General features: G+C 35.9%; 1 protein-coding gene across 1 annotated transcript in view; it reads right to left on the bottom strand.

The window, feature by feature from the left end:
- Positions 1–320: 320 nt before the first annotated feature.
- LOC709323 (putative C-mannosyltransferase DPY19L2) overlaps positions 321–21,836 on the bottom strand; it is a 97,638-nt gene continuing 76,122 nt past the window's right edge. Inside the window, exons 17-19 of the mRNA XM_015133749.3 lie at positions 14,516–14,615; positions 12,504–12,629; positions 321–2,064 (exon numbers count right to left, since the gene is read on the bottom strand). Coding sequence (XP_014989235.3) covers positions 1,914–2,064; positions 12,504–12,629; positions 14,516–14,615 — 377 coding nt within the window. The 3' untranslated portion in view covers positions 321–1,913. The remainder of the gene's footprint in view (positions 2,065–12,503; positions 12,630–14,515; positions 14,616–21,836) is intronic.

Below are 21,836 nucleotides of genomic sequence, written 5' to 3'. Positions count from 1 at the left end.
TCCATGTCCCTGCAAAGAACATGAACTCATCCTTTTTTATGGCTGCATAGTATTCCACGGTGTGTATGTAACACATTTTCTTTATCCAGCCTATCATTGATGGGTATTTGGGTTAGTTCCAAGTCTCTGCTACTGTAACATCATCTGAAATGTGTTAATTTTATGAATGTTAGGTGTTATGTCTCTTTTCCTTTTTTGCCCTACACATCACTGAAACAAATTATTTGAAAATGCTAAAATAAGTAAAATGTGTGGCATGCTTTCTTAGATGCTTTGTCTCCTGTACCAAAATAATTTACAAATACAAAAGTTGAAAATAATTGTTATTAGTTTTTTAATGCATAAATTCAAACATATATTTGTACTGAATATTTTATTAGCTAATAGAGTACCATTTTAAAAATTCTACCAACTTATTTAAAATATTTCCTGTAAAAACATCATCCAAAATGTACTTTGTTAATTTTTATGAATGTTAGGTGTTATGTCTCTTCTCTTTGATGCTTTCTTTTTTATCCTGTGCTTACACCAAAAACAAATTATTTGAAAATGCTAAAATAAATAAAATGTGGCATGTTTTCTTAGCTGTTTTGTATCCTGTTATAAAATATTTTACAACTGTGAAAGTTGAAAAATAACTTTATTGGTTTTGCTGCATATAACTGCCTGTCTACTGTAAGAGAACTCATCTATACAATTAAGGCATTTTGTTATTTCAAGTACAGAGGGGCAAGAATATAAGGGAATTATAAAAACCCCAAGATGACTCATTTAAAGTAGATGCACATTAAAATACTATAGATCTGGCATATTTCATATTTATAAAGCAGACAAAAAGAATGTTTATCTTTGCATTTGGCAAGAGTATCTTCAAGATAACTATTTACCACTTTTCAAAGCACTATTGTTGGGAAGGTTTTATTAGGGGAGAGGACTTAGAGAACATGACTTTCCTCATCCAAAACCAAAAACAAATGAGGGCTTAAAATATATTATTTAAGAAGACAGTGGCCAGAAATAAAGACAATGACCAACAAGCTTTGGGGCCATCAAGATGAAAAGATCTTTGCTTTATTCAAGATCTAGGATCTGAAAATCTCACTTGATAAATCTAACTGGATTTTATTTTCTGATTATGTTTAACTCCAAAATTTGGCTGTATACTGTAGCAATTTCTATTTTACCTGGATGTTAAAAGAAAAACCACTGGAATCTAAAGAGAGATGAATAACCTCTTGAGCTTAGATGGAGAACTAACCAGTGGCAAATATGTATCTAGTGGGGTAAATACATCTCAAGAGAGTCAAACCATTACAAAACAAGGTGTTTTTAAAAATACTTCAACTTGAAATTATAAAAAAAAAAAGCATTAAAAGGTATTAGAGATTTTTCTTAAGTGCTGGTAAAATAAAAACACCTTAAAAGACACACTGTTACAATTTCCTCACAGAGGTAAAGAGGTTGTGACCAGCATCAGCATCGTAAGGATGTCGTTTCAGAGCTTGATTCTTCTGCCTTAAGTGGTTCAAAGAGCTTGAGCGGGTACACTCTGGTACTAGGGAAAATCTGAAGCAATTCACCTAGTTGGATGAAAAAGGACTTACGTGCCCTTGATTTATTAAAATTCATTGTTCTTTTATATACATTTCACTTTAAAACTCTGAAATGAACATTTGTTTATGCAGTATGACATGAATGATTTCATAATGTATATGACAAGCGTAATAAGGCTGACATTCAATGAACAGAAAAGTAATTTACCTTTTAGTAATCAGAAAAACTTTCAATCCATTTTTATCTTATTTTTAAGTGTCTGTTATTAAAGCTTGTGATTTTTATTAATGTAAACAAGCCAAAGGGTGATTGTTTTTGACACACGGCATTGTACCATAGTGTAATGGGTAGTTTCCTTCTCAGTTAACCTTCAATACTCTGTACACACTATTCTGAAATACTGTGGTGAAGTAAGGCCTCGCATCTTTGAGCAGGACGCTACATAAGGGAGGGTTCGCTGCATTGGAAGGGTCTTCCACATCCCAGATTTCAAGCATACTGCAACCAGGCCTGAGAAAAGATAGACATATATATCCATATCAGAAATGTATTCCTGTCCAGAAAAAATAGATACATAACACAACATCCAGATTTTCAGAGACAGATTTATTTAATAAGTTAAATATTTTAAAGCGTCATTTCAAAAAACATAATTTCAATGTTTAGAAATTTAAAAAATAGAAATTAAGTATGTTGCATTTTCACATCTCATCTTACCAAATGAAAGACATATCCTAATAATAAACCTTCAATATACATTCATAAATATACATTTAAAAGCTCACTTTCAAGATGAAACAAACATAAATATACTCTCCAAGTGCCATCACCATCTAAACATAAGGCCCATTTGTAGTAAAATAAGACAAATTAAAACCTAATCGAATTCCTGATGAATTTCATATTTTTTAGCATAAACTGTCTTGGATTAGCATGAAATCATCCAAGGCAGGGACAGGAGACTCTCATGGCAGTTTGTTTTCTTCAGTGCTTTCCCGTTTTGGGCGGCTGTATGACTGGGCTACACGAGACACTGTTCCTCCCCGGAGAGTAACCCTGCATGGCAGTCATTAAAGGGAAGGAGTCAGGCAAAACTGATGTCTAATTTTTTAACATCTATATTGAAGTATAAGTTACACACAACAAAATTCACCTACTTTATGTGTAAAGTTTGGCAGGTACGGACAAATGTGTATAGATGTGCAAGCACTACCACAATCATAATACAGAAAATTTCCATCACCCCCACAAGTTCCCTGTGCCCTTTTGCAATCTACCTCCTTCCCCAAACATGGCCTCAGGCAACTACTGTGCTTTCTGCACTATAGTTTTGCTTTTTCTAGGATTTCATATAAATATATTATTAGTCTTTTCACTTTTGGCTTCTTTACCATAGCATGTTTTTGATATTCATATCTGAGCTGTAGTTCCTGCTTCTGTTGAAGTTCAGTAGTTCCTTCCTTTTTGTTGCTAAATAATATTTCATTGTATACAGAGAACACAATTTGTTTATCCATTTGCAAGTTAATGAACATTTGAGATGTTTTGAGTTTTTGGTGACCATGCACAATGCTGCCATAAGCATTCATGGACAAGGCTTTTTGTGGACATGTGTTATCATTTCTCTTAGGGAAACACTTAGGAGTAGAATTCCTGGGTTGCATGGTTATGTATGATTAAGTGCGGATTTATCTTTATAAGCAAGTTCAAAACTGTTTTCCAGAGTAGATGCACCATTTTCCATTTCCACCAAAAATGCATGAGATTTTAAGTTGTACCAGTTTTTGTAATTTTAATCATTATAGTATGGTTATGGATGATTCAAAATATCTTCTTTGGTGGAATGTCTATTCAAATATTTTGCCAAATTTTGTGTTGTTTCTTATTGAGCTGTGACAGTTCTTTGTATATTCTGGGTAAACGTCTGCCAGATATTTTTAGCAGATGTATTAAGGTGTAATTGCTCAATAATTACCCAATAAGCTGCACATATTTAGTATCCACTTGGATACATATTAACATGTGTATACACCTGTAAAACAGCAGCCACAATAAAAATCATGAACATATCCATCTCTCCCAAAAGTTTACTTCTGCTCTTTTGTAATCCTAATTATTGCATGCTTTCTTTTTTGACTGGCTTCTTGTCCTCAGTAGAATTATTTTGAGATCCATCCATATTGCTGTATCAATATGTTGCTCATTTTTATTAGTGAGTAGTATTTACATTGTTTGGATATTCTAGTAGTGTGTTTATACGTTCATCTGTTGATAAATAAGTGGATTGTTTCCAGTTCAGGGCTATTACAGAAAATAAGGTGCTATGAACATTTGTGTACAATTACTGGGATGGATATATGCTTTCTTTTATCTTAATACATACAGTAGTTGTATGTTTAACTTTTAATAAAATTGCTAAACTGTCTTGCAGAGTGGGTGTACCATATTACTTTTGCACCACTGGTGTATGAGAGTTCTAAGTCCTCCATAGTGTCAGCAACACTTGGCATCATCAGGTTTTCTTTTTTTTTTTTTTTCAATTATAGCTATTTTAGTAAGTATTTAGCGATATCTCACTGTAATTTGCATTTGCATTTCACAAATCACTTGTAACATCAAGCATCTTTGTGTGTGATTATTTTCCATCTGTCCTTTCATCCTTTTTTTTTTTTTTTTTCCACAAGATCTTGCTCTGTTGCCCAGTGGAGTGCAATGGCACAATCTCGGCTCACTGCAACCTCTGCCTTCTGGGTTCAGGCGATTATCCTGCTTCAGCCTCCTGAGTAGCTGGCATTATATGCACCCACCATCACACCTGGCTTTTTGTATTTTTAGTAGAGATGGGGTTTCATCATGTTGGCCTGGCGGATCTTGAACTCCTGACCTCAGGTGAGCCTCCCAAAATTCTGGGATTACAGGCATGAGCCACCCACTGCGCTCAGCCTATTTTGTCCATTTTTAATTGGGTTGTTTTCTTATTATTGGGTTTTGAGAGTTCTTTATACATCTAGAGAAAGTCCTTTATCAAACATAGGCTTTGAAAATATTTTCTCCCAGACTGTGGCTTATCTTTTAATTCTTAACACTGTTTATAAAAAAGCAGAGGTTTACAGTTTTAATGAAATCCTATTTATCAATATGTTCTCTTGTATATCATGATGTTACTGTATCTGAGAAATCTTAGCCTAATCCAAGGTTACAATAATTTTCTTCCATATTTTCTTCTAGAAATTTTATATTCTTAGATTCTTAGTAGCAAGTTACCTTCTACTCCTAGTTTCCTGAGGGTTTTTAATCAGTTATGGATACTGAATTGTGTCAAATACTTTTTCCTGAATGTACTGAGAGGATGATGCGGTCTTTCTTTTTCAGTTTGTTACTATGGTGAATTCACTTGATTGGTTTTCAAATAGTGAGACAACTCTGCATTCCTGGGATAAACTCCACTGGTACATTATGTATTGTCTTTCTTTAATATATTGCTGGATCCATTTGTTACAGTTGTACTTATAAATTTCACATACATGTTCATGATACATTTTGATTGGTTTCCTTTTATTGTAATGTTTCTCTCATGTTGGTTTCAGGATAATGCTGACCACACAGAACCAGTTGGGAAGTAATCCCTCCTTTTGAATTTTCTGGAATAGTTAGTAGAATTGGAATTATTTCCAGTGAAGATATCCGTCTTAAAGTTTTCTTTGTGACAATTCTTTTTACTACAAATATAATTTTATTAATAGATATAAGGTCATTCATAAAAAGGTATAGGTATAAGTTTTTCTATTTCTTAAGTGAGCTTTGGTCTTGCATCTTTCAAGGAACTTGTCCATTTTATCTATTTTGTCCTACTTAGTGGAGTAAAGTTGTTCCTAAAACTCCCTCATTATCCTTTTCATTTCTTCAGATCCTGTAGTGATAAAATCTTTCTTATTCCTGATATTAGTAATTTCTGTCTTCAATCTTTTCGTTTGGGCAAAATTTATCAATTTTATTAATCTCAAGAATCAGTATTTGGTTTTATTTACTTTTCCCTGTTTTTGGGGGAAATTCACACTGATTTTGATTCTAATCTTTATGCTTTCTTTTCTTCTCCTTACTTTGGAGTTTACTTGTTCTTTTTTTCTAGTTCCTTAAGGTGAAGCCGAGTGACTGATATGAGGCCTTTCTTCTTTTTCTATTATAGGCATTCAACATAAAAACAAATCTCTCTACTGCTGTATCTGCATCCCACAAATAGCGGGATGGTGTTCTCATTTTCCCTTAGGTCAAAATACGTTGAAACTCACCCTCCTTTTGTTTCTTCTTGACCATGGATTATCTGGAAGTGTATTGCTTAGTTTCTAAACATTTGAGGGAATTTCCATATAGAATTCTGTTACTGATTTCTAATTTAATTTCATTGTAGTCAGAGATTGTACTTTACACGACCTAAAGTATTTTAAATGTGTCAATACTTGTTTTGTGGCCTAGAAACTGATCTTTTTTGATAAATAGTCTGTGTGTGCTTGAATGTCTACTTTGCTGTTCTAGGGTGGTGTGTACTATAAATGTCAATTAGGTCATAATGGTTGATGGCGTTATTCAAGTCTTCTGTATTCTTGCTGGAATTCTTTTTATTCTACCAATTATTTAGAGACGGCTATTAAAATTTCTAACTATACTGTAGATTTGTCTATTTTTTCCTAAAGTTCTATCAATTGTGCTTCATATATTTGAAGCTCTGTTATCTGAGTGCATAAATGTTCAGGGTTGCTACATCCTCTTGAAATATAAATCCCTTCATTTAAAAATCCTTGTTTAACCTTGATAATATTCTTAACATTCGAATGTACTTTGATGTTATTACAGCCACTCCAGCTTTCACTGACTAGTAGTAGCATCACATGTCCCTTTCCTATCTGTTAACTTTTAACGTCTTCGTTTCTTTATATTTAAATAAATTTTTTGAAAGTAGCCTATAGTAGGGTCTTGCTTTGCTATGCAATCTGACAATTCTTGCTTTTCATTTGTGGTGTTTAGAGCTATATTAGTTTCCTATTGCTGCTAGAGCAAAGTACCATAAACAGTTGCTTAAAGCAACATGTATTTATTCTCTTTCAAATTTTGGAGCTCATAATTCTAAAATCATGGTATTGGCAGGACTCCAATCCTTCAGGAGGTTTGAGAAGAAAATCCACTTCCTTGCCTTTTCCAGCTCCTAGAAGCTGGCCTCATTCCTTGGCTCGTGGCCTTATATCACTCCAACTTCTGCTTCTACCATCACATCACCTTTTTGATCTCTTACTCTTTTGCCTCCTCCTTATAAAGACTTTGTGATTACATCTGTCCTACCTGGATAATAAGGATAATCTCCACATCTCATGAGCATTAATTTAATAACATTTGCAAATTTCCTTTTTCCATGTGAGTAAGGTAATTCACAATTTCTGGGAGTTAGGACATGGCCATCGCGGGGGGCTCATTATTCAGCCTACCACAAGTCCATTTACACTTAATGTGATAATTGATATGGTTAGATTTAAGTCTATCATCTCGATGTTTTCTCTTTGTTCCATCTTTGTCTCCCTTTTCCACTTCTTCTGTCTTATTTTGGATTGAGTGATTTTTATAATTCCATTTTAATCTTGTTTGTTGCCTTTTGGGTTCTGTCAATTTTTGCTTAATATATTTTGAAATTCTCTTTTAAGTTCATATGCACTCAAATTATTACATCTTTCTCCTGTACTGAACTATTCTGCATTATAAAACATAGTCATTTCCATAATATTCTTTGTCTTAACATCTATCTTATCTGATATTTATACATTTTTCACTTCAGCTTTCTAATGTTTACTCACATGATATCTTTTCCATTCTTTTTCCTTCAGCCAATATACATATTTGCATTTAAAATGCACCTCTTGCAGGCAGCCCATAGATAGGTTTTGCTCTTATATTCAGTTTGCCAATCTCCGCCTTTTGTTTGGAAGAATTTAGTCCTCTTTCACTTTGAAATTACTGATATGGTTTGATATAGGCTTGCTATTGTGCTCTTTTGTTTTTTTTAAAAAAAACTTTATTTCAAGACATTTGGAGATCCACATTAAGTGAGAGATAATACAAGTAGCTCTTGTACAGTCTTTAGACAGTGTCCCCCGCCATGGTAACATCTTGAACATTTGTATAATATCACAGCCAGATAATTCACATTGATAGAATGGCGACAGACAGCATTTCCATCACCATGGAGATCGCTTGTATAGCCACACATACTATACTTCCCCCACCCTAACCCCTCGCAACCACAAATCATTATCCACATTTATAATTTTGTCATTGAAGACAGTTATATAAATGGAATCATACAGTATGTAACCTTTGGGTATTGTCTTTTCTGCATTCAAACAATTCTCTGGAGATCCATCCAGGATCTTGAGTGTATCAATAGTCTGATCCTATTGCTGAGCGGTATTCCATGGTATGAATAGATCACTATTATTTAACCATTCATCTTGTGAAAAACACCTGGGTTGTTTCAGGTTTAGGCTATTACAAATAAAGCTGCTATAGACATTTTTCTACAGAATTTTGTATGAACACAACTTTTCACCTGTCTGCAAAAAAATGCCCAGTATAGTTGCTGGGTCTTAAGTTGGTTATATGTTTATGTTTTTTCCCCTTTTACTTTTAGTTGACAAGTAATACTTGTGCATATTTATGGAGTATAGAGTGATATTTCAGTGCATAATTACAATGTGTAATGATCAAATCAGGGTAATTAGGATATCCATCACCTCAAATGTTTACCACCTGTTTGTGCTGGGAACATTCAGAATCCTCTGTTCTGGCTTACTTGACATATACGATAAATTACTGTTAACTAATCTTCACTCTACAGTGCCAGAGAACACTAGAACTTATTCCTTCTATTTATCTCTAATTTTGTATCTCTTTTTTTTTTTTTTTTTTTGACATCCTATTTTTTTTTTTTTTTTAATTTATTTATTATTATTATACTTTAAGTTGTAGGGTACATGTGCATAACGTGCAGGTTTGTTACATATGTATACTTGTGCCTTGTTGCTGTGCTGCACCCATCAACTCGTCATTTACATCAGGTATAACTCCCAATGCAATCCCTCCCCCCTCCCCCCTCCCCCTTCCCCCCTCCCCCCTCCCCATGATAGGCCCCGGTGTGTGATGTTCCCCTTCCTGAGTCCGAGTGATCTCATTGTTCAGTTCCCACCTATGAGTGAGAACATGCGGTGTTTGGTTTTCTGTTCTTGTGATAGTTTGCTAAGAATGATGGTTTCCAGCTGCATCCATGTCCCTACAAAGGACACAAACTCATCCTTTTTGATGGCTGCATAGTATTCCATGGTGTATATGTGCCACATTTTCTTAATCCAATCTGTCACTGATGGACATTTGGGTTGATTCCAAGTCTTTGCTATTGTGAATAGTGCCGCAATAAACATACGTGTGCATGTGTCTTTATAGCAGCATAATTTATAATCCTTTGGGTATATACCCAGTAATGGGATGGCTGGGTCATATGGTACATCTAGTTCTAGATCCTTGAGGAATCGCCATACTGTTTTCCATAATGGTTGAACTAGTTTACAATCCCACCAACAGTGTAAAAGTGTTCCTATTTCTCCACATCCTCTCCAGCACCTGTTGTTTCCTGACTTTTTAATGATCGCCATTCTAACTGGTGTGAGATGGTATCTCATTGTGGTTTTGATTTGCATTTCTCTGATGGCCAGTGATGATGAGCATTTTTTCATGTGTCTGTTGGCTGTATGAATGTCTTCTTTTGAGAAATGTCTGTTCATATCCTTTGCCCACTTTTTGATGGGGTTGTTTGTTTTTTTCTTGTAAATTTGTTTGAGTTCTTTGTAGGTTCTGGATATTAGCCCTTTGTCAGATGAGTAGATTGCAAAAATTTTCTCCCATTCTGTAGGTTGCCTGTTCACTCTGATGGTAGTTTCTTTTGCTGTGCAGAAGCTCTTTAGTTTAATGAGATCCCATTTGTCAATTTTGGCTTTTGCTGCCGTTGCTTTTGGTGTTTTAGACATGAAGTCTTTGCCCATGCCTATGTCCTGAATGGTACTACCTAGGTTTTCCTCTAGGATTTTTATGGTATTAGGTCTAACATTTAAGTCTCTAATCCATCGTGAATTAATTTTCGTATAAGGAGTAAGGAAAGGATCCAGTTTCAGCTTTCTACTTACGGCTAGCCAATTTTCCCAGCACCATTTATTAAATAGGGAATCCTTTCCCCATTTCTTGTTTCTCTCAGGTTTGTCAAAGATCAGATGGCTGTAGATGTGTGGTATTATTTCTGAGGACTCTGTTCTGTTCCATTGGTCTATATCTCTGTTTTGGTACCAGTACCATGCTGTTTTGGTTACTGTAGCTTTGTAGTATAGTTTGAAGTCAGGTAGCGTGATGCCTCCAGCTTTGTTCTTTTGACTTAGGATTGTCTTGGAGATGCGGGCTCTTTTTTGGTTCCATATGAACTTTAAAGCAGTTTTTTCCAATTCCGTGAAGAAACTCGTTCTAATTTTGTATCTCTTAACCACCCTCTCCTTATCTTCTCCTCCTCCTTACCCTTCCCACCTAGCCTCTAATTACCACAATTCTACTCTACTTCTATGAGCTACTTCTTTTAGCTTCCACATGAGTGAAAATATGCACTATTCATCTTTCTGTAGCTGACTTATTTCACTTAATGCATCCAGGTTCATCCATGTCTAGGCTTGCCATTATGATCTTCCCCCGCCTCAGTTTTATTTATTTTTTTAGTGGTTTTTGTTAGGGATGACAACAAGCATCTTTAACTTGTTTTTTTTTTTGTTTTTTTTTTGAGACAGAGTCTTCTGTGTTGCCCAGGCTGGAGTGCAGTGGCGCAATCTCAGCTCACTGCAAGCTTTGCCCCCTGGGTTCATGCCATTCTACTGCCTCAGCCTCCCAAGTAGCTGGGACTACAAGCATCCGCTACCATGCCCGGCTAATTTTTTGTATTTTTAGTAGAGACAGGGTTCACCGTGTTAGCCAGGATGGTCTCAATTTCTTGACCACGTGATCTGCCTGCCTCAGACTCCCAAAGTGCTGGGATTACAGGCATGAGCCACTGCGCCTGGCCAACATATCATGATTTACTTACCATTTAAATTGGGTTATTTCTAGTAAATCATACATTTCCATTTACTCAATTTTTGTGCTGTTGTCATGTATATTTAATTTCTATCATAAACTAAAAAATATAATGGTATCACCTTTGCCTTAAATAATATCTTTTAAAGATTTTCAGAGAAGAAAATGTGTAGTGATTAATATCCACATATTTACCATTTCCAGCGCATTTCAGTATTTCTTGTATATCTGAGTTACCATCTGGCATCATTTCTCATCAGCTGATAGAACTTCTTGTCCATCTTGAAGTATAAATCTGTTACCAACAAATTATCTTAGATTTTGTTGATCGGAAAAATGTACTTTTGGCCTCCATTTTAAAAAGATACTTTCATTAAATATAGAATTCTTGATTTTCCTTCTTCAGCACTTTGAATTATCATTCCAGTGTCTGTTAATTTCCACCATTTATGTTGATAAGTCAGATGTTTATATAGCATATCATTTTTTCTCTTCAAGATTTTCTCTTAATCTTTGATTTTACCACTTTGACTATAATGTGCCTTGCTTTGGTTTTCTTTGGGCTTAACCCAGTTGGATTTGTTGAGCTTAGCAGATCTTAAAGTTAGTAGCTTTCATCAAACTTGAGAAATTTTGGGCCAACATTTCTTCAATATTTTTTCCTTCATGTTCTTTTTTTCATTACATCTAATGCTAAAATTATGCATGTGTTGAACTACTTAATGTTACACAGGTCTGTGACGTTGGTTATTTTTCAATATTTTTGGTTCTGTTCTTTTGATTAACTATTCTGTCTTGATCTATCTTCAAATTCACTGAATTTTCTGTTCAAATGTTCTGTTTTCATCTCAAAATTGTTGAGTACATTTAAATAATTTTCATTTCATTTATTATACTTTTCAGCTCTAGAATTTCCATGGGGGCTGGAGTATTTCTATTTCTCTGCTGAGATTCCACATCTCTTCACTCATGGATACCATGTTTTCTTTTAATTCGTTGAATATATTTTTCTTAAGCCTTTGAATGTATTTGTAATAGTGGCTTTGCAATCTTTGGCTGCTAAATTCAACATCTGGACCTACTTGGATCGGTTTCTATTAACTTTTTTCAGAGTATTGGTCATACTCTCTCATTTTAGTTTGCACCTCTGAAACCTTTTGCACATTGCAAATGATATATTGAAGTGACTGTAGAACTCGTTTTGTTCTTCTGATTGCTAATGTGCTGTTCTAGGAGACAATTAATGTGCCTAAATTTCCTGTCATGTGCAGGAGCTAATATCTCTGCTTAGGAGCCTAAACAAAGGCCTCAAAAGATCAATTACACATCTTAGAATTTTACGATTTTTAGAGATTCAAAATTCAGAAATTAAAACATTTTAATTGGGAATGTTTTTCTTATGTCATTTTGGGTTTTGTCACTTTTCTTTTAAGTCTTACAAATCCAATATAATTCAGCTATATAGTACAGAATGCCAATATCTCACTTTGTTGTGAATTCAAATCCATATTTCAGATATCTAATAAAAATTTTCATAAATATTTCAAAAATTATGAAAAAAGCTAAGTTGAAGATGTTAAATTGAAAAATCAGTATATTAAAGTATACTATAATGTTTGGAATTAAATTCTTCTTCATTGATAGCATAGTTTTACTTCTCTAGATGAAATAATTTAAACTGAGATACCAGGATATTTTAATAAATTTAAAATAAAAATTCTTAAAGAATCAGGACTACTGTAATAAACTGAAACATTTGTTGCTTAAAAATATACCATATCAGATAGCATAGGGTTAATACTCACTTAGTTCTCACAACACACCATGCCTCTTCTAAAACACAATAATTCACATGTAACTCCAACAATTTATCTCTTACTTCTTTGGCAGATTTTCGACTATATGTAGAATAAACTATTTTTGTCCGGGCCCTTTAAATTTAAACAATAGTTTAAAAGATTTTAAAATAAATAATAGAATAGACTAAAAAAATCTTACCGGCAAATTGAAATCTCAGTACTTACTAGACGGAACACTGATATACATGACTCAAAACAGCATCAATTATTTTGGGGATGGCAGTTTCCACATTCCTACTTATATTTTGAATGTAATAAAACTTACAGCAATTTAATTTTGCATATACTGCTCATTAGTGTATAAAATAGTCTGAAGTTGTACTGGGTAGCAGAGAGCAGCTTAGGATATAAAATTTTCTTCTCATAATTCACAAAGTTTTCAGAGAATATATTCTGACAGAGACAGAATGCAGTGAAAACCTATCTTTCAATGCTTACTTTTATCTAAAGAAGCTCTGACAAACACATGAATTGAAATTGAGTGTATCAAGTAGAACACTTAGACAATGGGCATCCAGGGTGTCAGAACAGGTGGGAAAAGCACCTTCACAGAATCTTTTTTTTTTTTTTTTTTTGAGACAGAGTCTCACTCTGTCGCCCAGGTTGGAGTGCAGTGGCACAATCTTGGCTCACAGCAAGCTCCGCCTCCCGGGTTACGCCATTCTCCTGCCTTAGCCTCCCGAGTAGCTGGAACTACAGGCGCCCGACACCACACCCAGCTCATTTTTTGTATTTTTAGTAGAGATAGGGTTTCACCGTGTTAGCCAGGATGAGCTCGATCTCCTGACCTCCTGTTCAAATGTTCTGTTTTCATCTCAAAATTGTTGAGTACATTTAAATAATTTTCATTTCATTTATTATACTTTTCAGCTCTAGAATTTCCATGGGGGCTGGAGTATTTCTATTTCTCTGCTGAGATTCCACATCTCTTCACTCATGGATACCATGTTTTCTTTTAATTCATTGAATATATTTTTCTTAAGCCTCCTGATCCACCCACCTCGGCCTCCCAAAGTGCTGGAATAACAGTCGTGAGCCACCGTGCCCGGCCCACAGAACCTTGAGAAATGGGGATGGTCACCAAAATACGGTACAATAGGTGATTTGACCATAGTGGGAGTTCTTACAAAATCCTGACAATCACGTATGCATTGGATGTTGCTTAGAATTTCAAGCATATGCTTAGTCACCACAGTGGTTTCCATGCCAGTTCACCACAGTAGAACAGAGAGCATCAGGTGCATTTCTAAGGTGTCTGACTCCAAGCCCTGGCTCCTAGACAGCAGACCTAAAACTTTTAAATAATTTAAACATTTGCCTCTAACAATAGGCCAAAAATCGCTTTAAAAAAAGATTACCCTGACAACTACTAGAATAACCAAAATAAATTTTTAAACCAGCCATTTAAGGAAAGCAAAACTTTGACATCAATGGAAACTAGAGTTCTTATAATCAGCTAACAAAAATACTCTAAATTTTCATGAAAGCAGGTAACATATAGTAGCAACTTTCATGTACTTTTTCTAACTGTCACAAAAGGCTAGTCATTAGCCACCACTAAGATCTAGAAGTCATTTCTTAAATCAGAGTGGGGCTTGTGCTGTAGAGCAGGGGTTGGCAAACCATGGCTGTGAGTAAAATCCATCCTATCTCCTGTTCCAACTACCTAGTAGTTTTACTGGAATACACACACACATCATAAATATGCGACACGTTTGTCACTTTGGGAAAAACTGGCTTTTGCATTTTTCAGTTTTCAGAGGTCTGCTTGCTCCAGAGGCAACAGGTATGTATTGTCATTTCTGGACTGGTTATTGTCATTTTTTTTAACTTCCAGCATGAAAATAAGGATGAGTTTGTGTGTGTGTGTGTGTGTGTGTGTGTATAAAAATGTTCCAAATTCCTAAGAATTGGGAGTCACCAAGTGAGTCTTGGTGAAATACTCATCGGCTGCCAACCTCAAGTCTGCATCTTCGTAAAGTGGATGATTCACAATGGGATGAAGTGTAGACAGCTTGACACTTGCCATTGTAGGCATGGCACCTGCGAAGACAGCACCTGGAAAAAAAAAAAGGCTATATTCTTCAATGAAATGTTTTAAAGAAAATCAGAAGTTAAACTTACCTCTAATATGTGAACCCAGATTAAGAAGGATGATGCCAATTTACATGACCAGGGACCTCATTCTTTTTATTGACTCAATAGTTATTCATTGTCTACTATAATAATAGCTGACTTTTGTTAAATGCTATCTTGGTGCTAGAAACTGTGCTCTATATTTTAATAAGAATTAAATAACTTAATTTGCACAATTCTAAGAGGTGGATCCTCTGTTCTTACTTTGTAGAATCTACAAACTGAGCATGTGAGGGGTCTGGGTTGTGCACTCATTAGAATCTAATGCCTGATGATCTGAGGTGGAACAATTTCATCCAGAAACCACCCCATATCCTCCAGTTCTGTGGAAAAAATGGTCTTCCATGAAACCAGTCCCTGGTGCCAAAAAGGCTGGGGACTGCTGTTATAGACGATGAAGAGACAGAGCCAAGTTAAATGACTTGCCCAAGACTGCACAGCTAAGAAGTTCCAGAGCCTGCCCTCTTAGCTGCTTCACTAAAGCTTCCTGCTATGCTAGAGCACCACGCGAACAGCAGGACTACAGACACACATGAAACAAAAGGAATGTAAAATGTCATATCTGTTCCAATAATGTGGAATGCCAGGAACTGAGAGGCTGCTATGAAGGGCAAGTCTCAAGAGACATTTTTTCAAATGACTTCTGTGGCTTGTGAACTGTGGTCCTGTGGATGTGCCATAAAAAAAGAAAAGCATTGTTTTCTTCCCTCAGATCATCTTTAATAAAGTTCTCAGAGTTATCATTTGACTTGACACCATTTATACATGCCATGAAATCATTTCATTACTTGCTGCTAGTACTTTTTGGAGTAATAACATGTATAAATTTGGTCATAACTACAGATACAGCAAAATCTACTATCTGGCTTCCATTTCATCTCTTTTTTTTTTTTTTTTTTGAGACAGAGTCTCGCTCTGTTGCCCAGGCTGGAGTGCAGTGGCGCGATTTCCACTCACTGCAAGCTCCGCCCCCAGGGTTCACGCCATTCTCCTGCCTCAGCCTCCTGTGTAGCCGGGACTACAGGCGCCCGCCACCACGCCCGGCTAGTTTTTTTGTATTTTTTTAGTAGAGACGGGGTTTCACCGTGTTAGCCAGGATGGTCTTGATCTCCTGACCTTGTGATCCGCCCGTCTCGGCCTCCCAAAGTGCTGGGATTACAGGCGTGAGCCACCGCGCCCGGCCCATTTCATCTCTTGAAACACCAGAAGACCAAATGCTTACTTCTTGGTACTTTTATATAAAAAACAATTATATAATTGTGAAGATTATTATCATTTTTAATCAGCACAATAAAATCAGTAATAAAGACAAGACATATTATTCAGATCTACTGTAAAAAACTGTATGTTGGAGAGGAGGTAGAGCATGATAACCAAACAGAAGCCTCCACTGTTCATCCTCTCTTTAGGAACACCAAATTTGATAAGGATCTACACAAAAAGCATCTTCATAAGAATCAAAGGTCAGCTTAGGTACCAGCGTGGCCGCAGTGGGGAGGAGCACCAAGCAGGCTCTTGTGGTCCCCGATTCCAGGGCTCTTGGATGGCATTTCTGGACCTGCCATGGGCTGGAAGAGAGCCCGTTGCCCTGAAGGGCGAGTCCCAGGCCTGGCAGCACTCACCACAAGCTGACTGAAGGGTCCTTGGGCCTTAAGTGGATGTTGGCGGTAGCCAGGCAGTACCTCCCATGGGCCTGTGGTAGTGGTGGAAATGGAGAGAGACCCCTCTGCCTGGGGAAAGGGGAAGGAAGGGTGGGAAGGACTTTGGTGGTTTCCGCACCAGCTCAGCTGCAGTAGAATAGAGCATCAGGTAGATTTCTAAGGCATCTGAGTCCAGGCCCTGGCTCCTGGACAGCAGCATCTCTGGACCTGACTATGACCTGGGGGATCTTGCCACCCTGAAGGGAAGGTCACCAAAGTCTGGTTTGCTTTGCCACCTGCCGACTGTAGAGCCCTACACCTTGAGCAAACATAGGTGGTAGCCAGGCAGTAGTTACAATGAGCCTTGGGCAAGACCCAGTGCTGTGCTAGCTGCAAGTCTGACCCAACACATTCCCAGTAGTGGTGGCCACAGAGGTGTTTATATCACCCCACTCCTAGCTCCAGGCAGCTTAGCACATAGAGAGAAAGAGAGAGAGAGAGACTCCATATGGGAGAGAGTAAGGGAAGAGAACAAGAGCTTCTGCCTGCTAATCCTGAGAATTCTGGATTTTATCCAAGACCACCAAGGTAGTGCCTCTAAAAGTCTGCAATAGCTTCAGCATTACTGGGCATGGGGTGCCTCCTAGTGCAGATACAGCTGCAGCGACCAGAAACTTAGATCACAACACTGAAGTCCCTTTGAATACCTGGAAAGCCTTTCCAAGAAGGATGGGTACAAACAAGCCCAGACTGCAAAAACTACAATAAATACCTAACTCTTCAATGCCCAGACACTGACAAACATCCACAAGCATCAAGACCATCCAGGAAAACATGACCTCACCAAACAAACTAAATAAGGCACTAGGAGCCCAATCCTGGAGAGACAGAGATATGCAGCCTTTCAGACAGAGAATTCAAAATAGCTGTGCTGAGGAAACTCAAAGGAATTCAAGATAACACAGAGAACGAATTGGTAATCCTATCGGATAAAGTTAACAAATAAACTGAAATAATTAAAAAGAATCAAGCAGAAATTCTGGAGCTGAAAACTGCAACTGACATACTGAAGAATGCTTCCGTCTCTTAATAGCAGAACTGATCAAGCAGAAGAAAGAATTAGTGAGCTTGAAGACAAGGAGTTAGAGAGAGAGATAGCAGTAGGAAGTTTATTCAAAAGTATAACAGAGAACCTCTCAAAGCTAGGGAAAATATCAATATTCAAGCACAAGAAGGTTCTAGAACATCAAGCAGATTTAACCCAAGGCTAACTCAAGTCATTTAATATCAAACTCCCAAAGTTCAAGGATAAAGAAAGGATCCTAAAAGCAGCAAGAGAAAAGAAACAAAAAACATACAATGGAGCTCTAATACATCTGGCAGCAGACTTTTCAGTTGAAACCTTAACAGGCCAGGAGAGCATGTCATGACACACTTAAAGTGAAGGAAAAAACCTTTTACCCGAGAGTAGTGTATCCAGAGAAAATGTCCTTCAAACCTAAAGGAGAAGACTTTCCCAGACAAACAAAAGCTGTGAAATTTGATCAACACCAGACCTATCCTACAATAAATGCTAAAGGAAATTCTTCAATCTGAACGAAAAGGACATTAATAAGGAAGAAAGAATTGGAAGGTACAAAATTCACTGGTAATAGTACGTAAACAGAAAAACACAGAATATTATAGCAGTGTAATTATGGTATATAAACTACTTATAGGATAAGTAGGAAGACAAAAAGATGAACCAATAAAAAATAACTACAACAACTTTTGAAGAGACAGACAGTACAATAAGATATAAATAGAAATAACAAAAAGGTAAAAAGTAGGGAGATGAAGTTAAAGTTTAGAATTTTTATTAGCTTTCCTTTGGCTTATTTGTTTATGCAATCAGTGTTGTCATCAGTTTAAAATAATGGGTTATAAGATATTATTTGCAAGTCTCATGGTAAACTCAAGTTTAAAAACATACAATGGATATGCAAAAAATAAAAAGCAATAAGTTAAAACACACCACCAGAGAAAATCACCTTCAATGAAAGACAAAGAGGAAAGAAGAGAAGACCACAAAACGATGAGAAAACAAATAACGAAATGGCAGGGGTAAGTCCGTATCAATAATAACACTGAATGTAAATGGACTAAACTCTCCAATCAAAAGACAAAGAATGACTGAATAAGAAAACAAAACCCTAAGAATCTGTTTCACCTACAAGAAACACACTTTACTTGTAAAGGCAAATATAGACTGAAAACAAAGGGATGGAAAATTATATTCCATGCGAATGGAAACCATAGAAGAACAAGAATAGTCATACTTATATCAGACACAATAGATTACAAGACAAAAACTATAAAAAGAGACAAAGAAGGTCATTATATAATGATAAAGGAGTTAATTCAGCAAGAGTATATAACAGTTGTAAATATACATACACCCAATACTGGAGCACCCAGATACATAAAGCAAATATTATCAGAGCAAAAGAGAGAGAGAGATCCAAATACAATAATAGCCTGACACTTCAACACCCCACCTTCAGCAGTGGACAGGTCATCTAGACAGAAAATCAATGAAGAAACACTAAACTTAATCTGCACTATAGATCAAAAGGACCTAATAGATACTTACAGAACATTTCATCCAACAGCTACAGAATACACATCCTTCTCCTCAGCACATGGATCATTCCTCAAGGATAGACCACAAAACAAGGATAGGCCACAAAACAAGTCTGAAAACATTTTTAAAAATGGAAACAATATCATGTATCTTTTCTGACCACATTGGAAAAAAACTAGAAATCAGTAGTAAAAGGAATTTTGGAAATTCTACAAACATAGAAATTAAAAAATATGCTCCTGAATGACCAGTTGGTTAATAAAGAAATTAAGAAGGAAATTGAAAATTTTCTTGAAACAAATGATAATGAAAACACAACATATCAAAACCTATGGGATACAGCAAAAGCAGTATTAAAGAAGGAAGTCTATAGCTATAGGTGCCTACATCAAAAAAGAAGAAAAAGGCAAACAAAACCCAAAGTTAGTAGGAAAAATAAAATAATAAAGATCAGAGCAGAAATAAATGAAATTGCAATGAAGAAAACAATATAAAAGATAAACTGGTTTTCTGAAAAGACAAAATTAACAAACCTTTAGCCAGACTAAGAAAAAAAGAGAGAAGGCCCAAATAAATAAAATCAGAGATTTAAAAAAAAGGAGACATTACAACCAATATCGCAGAAATTAAAGGATCATTAGAGACTACCATGAGCAACTATATGCCAATAAATTGGAAAACCTAGAAATGGATAAATCCCTAGATACATAAAACCTACCAAGATTGAACTATATAGAAATCCAAAACCTGAACAGACCAATCACAAGTAATGAGATCAAATCTCTAATGAAAAGTCTCTCAGCAAAGAAAAGCCCAGGACCCAATGGCTTCACTGCTGAATTTTATCAAACATTTAAAGAAGAACTAATATCAATCCTACTCTAACGATTCCAGGAAATAGAGGAGGAGGGAATACTTCCAAACCCGTTGTATGAGACCAATATCACTTTAATACCAAAACCATACAAAGACCCATCAAAAAAAGAAAACTATGGGCCAATATCTCTGATTAATGTTAATGCAAAAATCCTCAACAAAATACTAGCAAACTGAATTCAATAACACATTAAAAAGATTGTTCATCATGACCAAATAGGATCTATCTCAGGGACACAAAGATGGTTCAACACAGCAAATCAATGTGATACGTCATATCAACACAATGAAGGGGAAAAAATCATATGATCATCTCATCTCCATAGATGCAGAAAAATCATTTGATAAAATTCAACATCCTTTCATGATAAAAACCTTCAAAAAAACTGGGTATAGAAGGAACATTAATCAACATAATAGAAGCCATATACAGCAGATGCACAGCTAGTATCATACTGAGTGAGGAAACAGTGAAAGTCTTTCTTCTGAGATCTGGGACATGACAAGGATGCTCACTTTTTACCACATTATTCAACATAGTATTGGAAATCCTAGCTAGAGCAATCAGACAAGAGAAAGAAATAAAGGGCATCCAAATTTGAAAGGAAGAGGTCAAATTATCATTGTTTGCAGATGATATGATCTTATATTTAGAAACAACTAAAGTCTCCACAAAAAAAAAACTGTTAGAACTGACAAATTCAGTAATGTTGTAGGATACAAAATCAGACAAAAATCATTAACATTTCTATATGCCAACAGAGAACAATCTGAAAAAGAAAATTTAAAAAGTAATTCCATTTACAGTACCCACATATAAAATTAAATACCTATAAATTAACTAAAGAAATGAAAGGTCTCTAGAATAAAAGCTATACAAAACTGGAGAAAGAAATTGAAGCAGACACAAAAAATGGAAAGCTATTCCATGTTCAAGCATTGGAAGAATCAGTATTGTTAAAATGTCCATAGTATTCAAAGCAATCTACAGATTCAATGCAATCCCCATCAAACTATGAATGATATTCCTCACACAATCCTTATTTATATGAAAACACAAAAGACCTAGAATAGCTAAAGCTACCCTGAGCAAGAACAACAAAACTGAAGGAATCACAATACCTGACTTCAAATTATACTACAGAAGTATAGTAACCAAAACATCACGGTACTGCCATAAAAACAGACACACAGACCAGTGGAACAGAGTGGAGAACCCAGAAAGAAATCCATACATCTACAGTAAACTCATTTTTTATAGCAGTCCCAAAAACATACACTGGGGAAAGGGCAATCTCTTCAATAAACGGTGCTGGGAAAACTGGATATCCATATGCGGAAGAATGAATGTACACCCCTATCTCATGCCATATACAAAATTCAAATCCAAATGGATTAAAGACTTAAATCGAAGACCTCAAACTCTGAAATTACTACAAGAAAACTTTGGGGAAACTCTCCAGGACTTTGGATTGGGCAAAGATTTCTTGAGTAAATACCCGCGAAGCACAGGCAACCAAAGCAAAAATGAACAAATGGGATCACATCAAGTGTAAAAGCTTCTGCACAGCAAAGGAAACAATCAGCAAAGTGAAGAGACAACCCAAAGAATGGGCGAAAATATTTGCAAACTACCAATCTGACAAGGAATTAACAACCAGAATATATAAGGAACTCAAACAACTCTGTAGGGAAAAAAAAAATCTAAAAGTCTACTTAAAAATGGGCAAAAGATCTGAATAGACATTTCTCAAAAGAAAACATACAAGTCACAAACAGCTACACGAGAAGGTGCTCAACATCACTGATGATCAGAGAAATGCAAATTTAAAACTACAGTGAAATAGCATCTCACTCGTTAAAATGGCTATTACTCAAAAGACAGGCAGTAACAAATGGCTGTTATCCAAAAGACAGGAAAAGATGTGGAGAAAAGGGAACTCTCGTACACTTTTGGTGAAAATGTAAATTAGTACAACCACTATGTAGAAGAATTTGGAGGTT

The sequence above is a fragment of the Macaca mulatta genome, chromosome 3 (assembly GCF_049350105.2).
Source record: "Macaca mulatta isolate MMU2019108-1 chromosome 3, T2T-MMU8v2.0, whole genome shotgun sequence".
NCBI classification, from domain to species: domain Eukaryota; kingdom Metazoa; phylum Chordata; class Mammalia; order Primates; family Cercopithecidae; genus Macaca; species Macaca mulatta.
The sequence above is the reverse complement of the archived record's forward strand: the minus strand, read 5'-3'. Positions and strand labels throughout refer to the sequence as shown.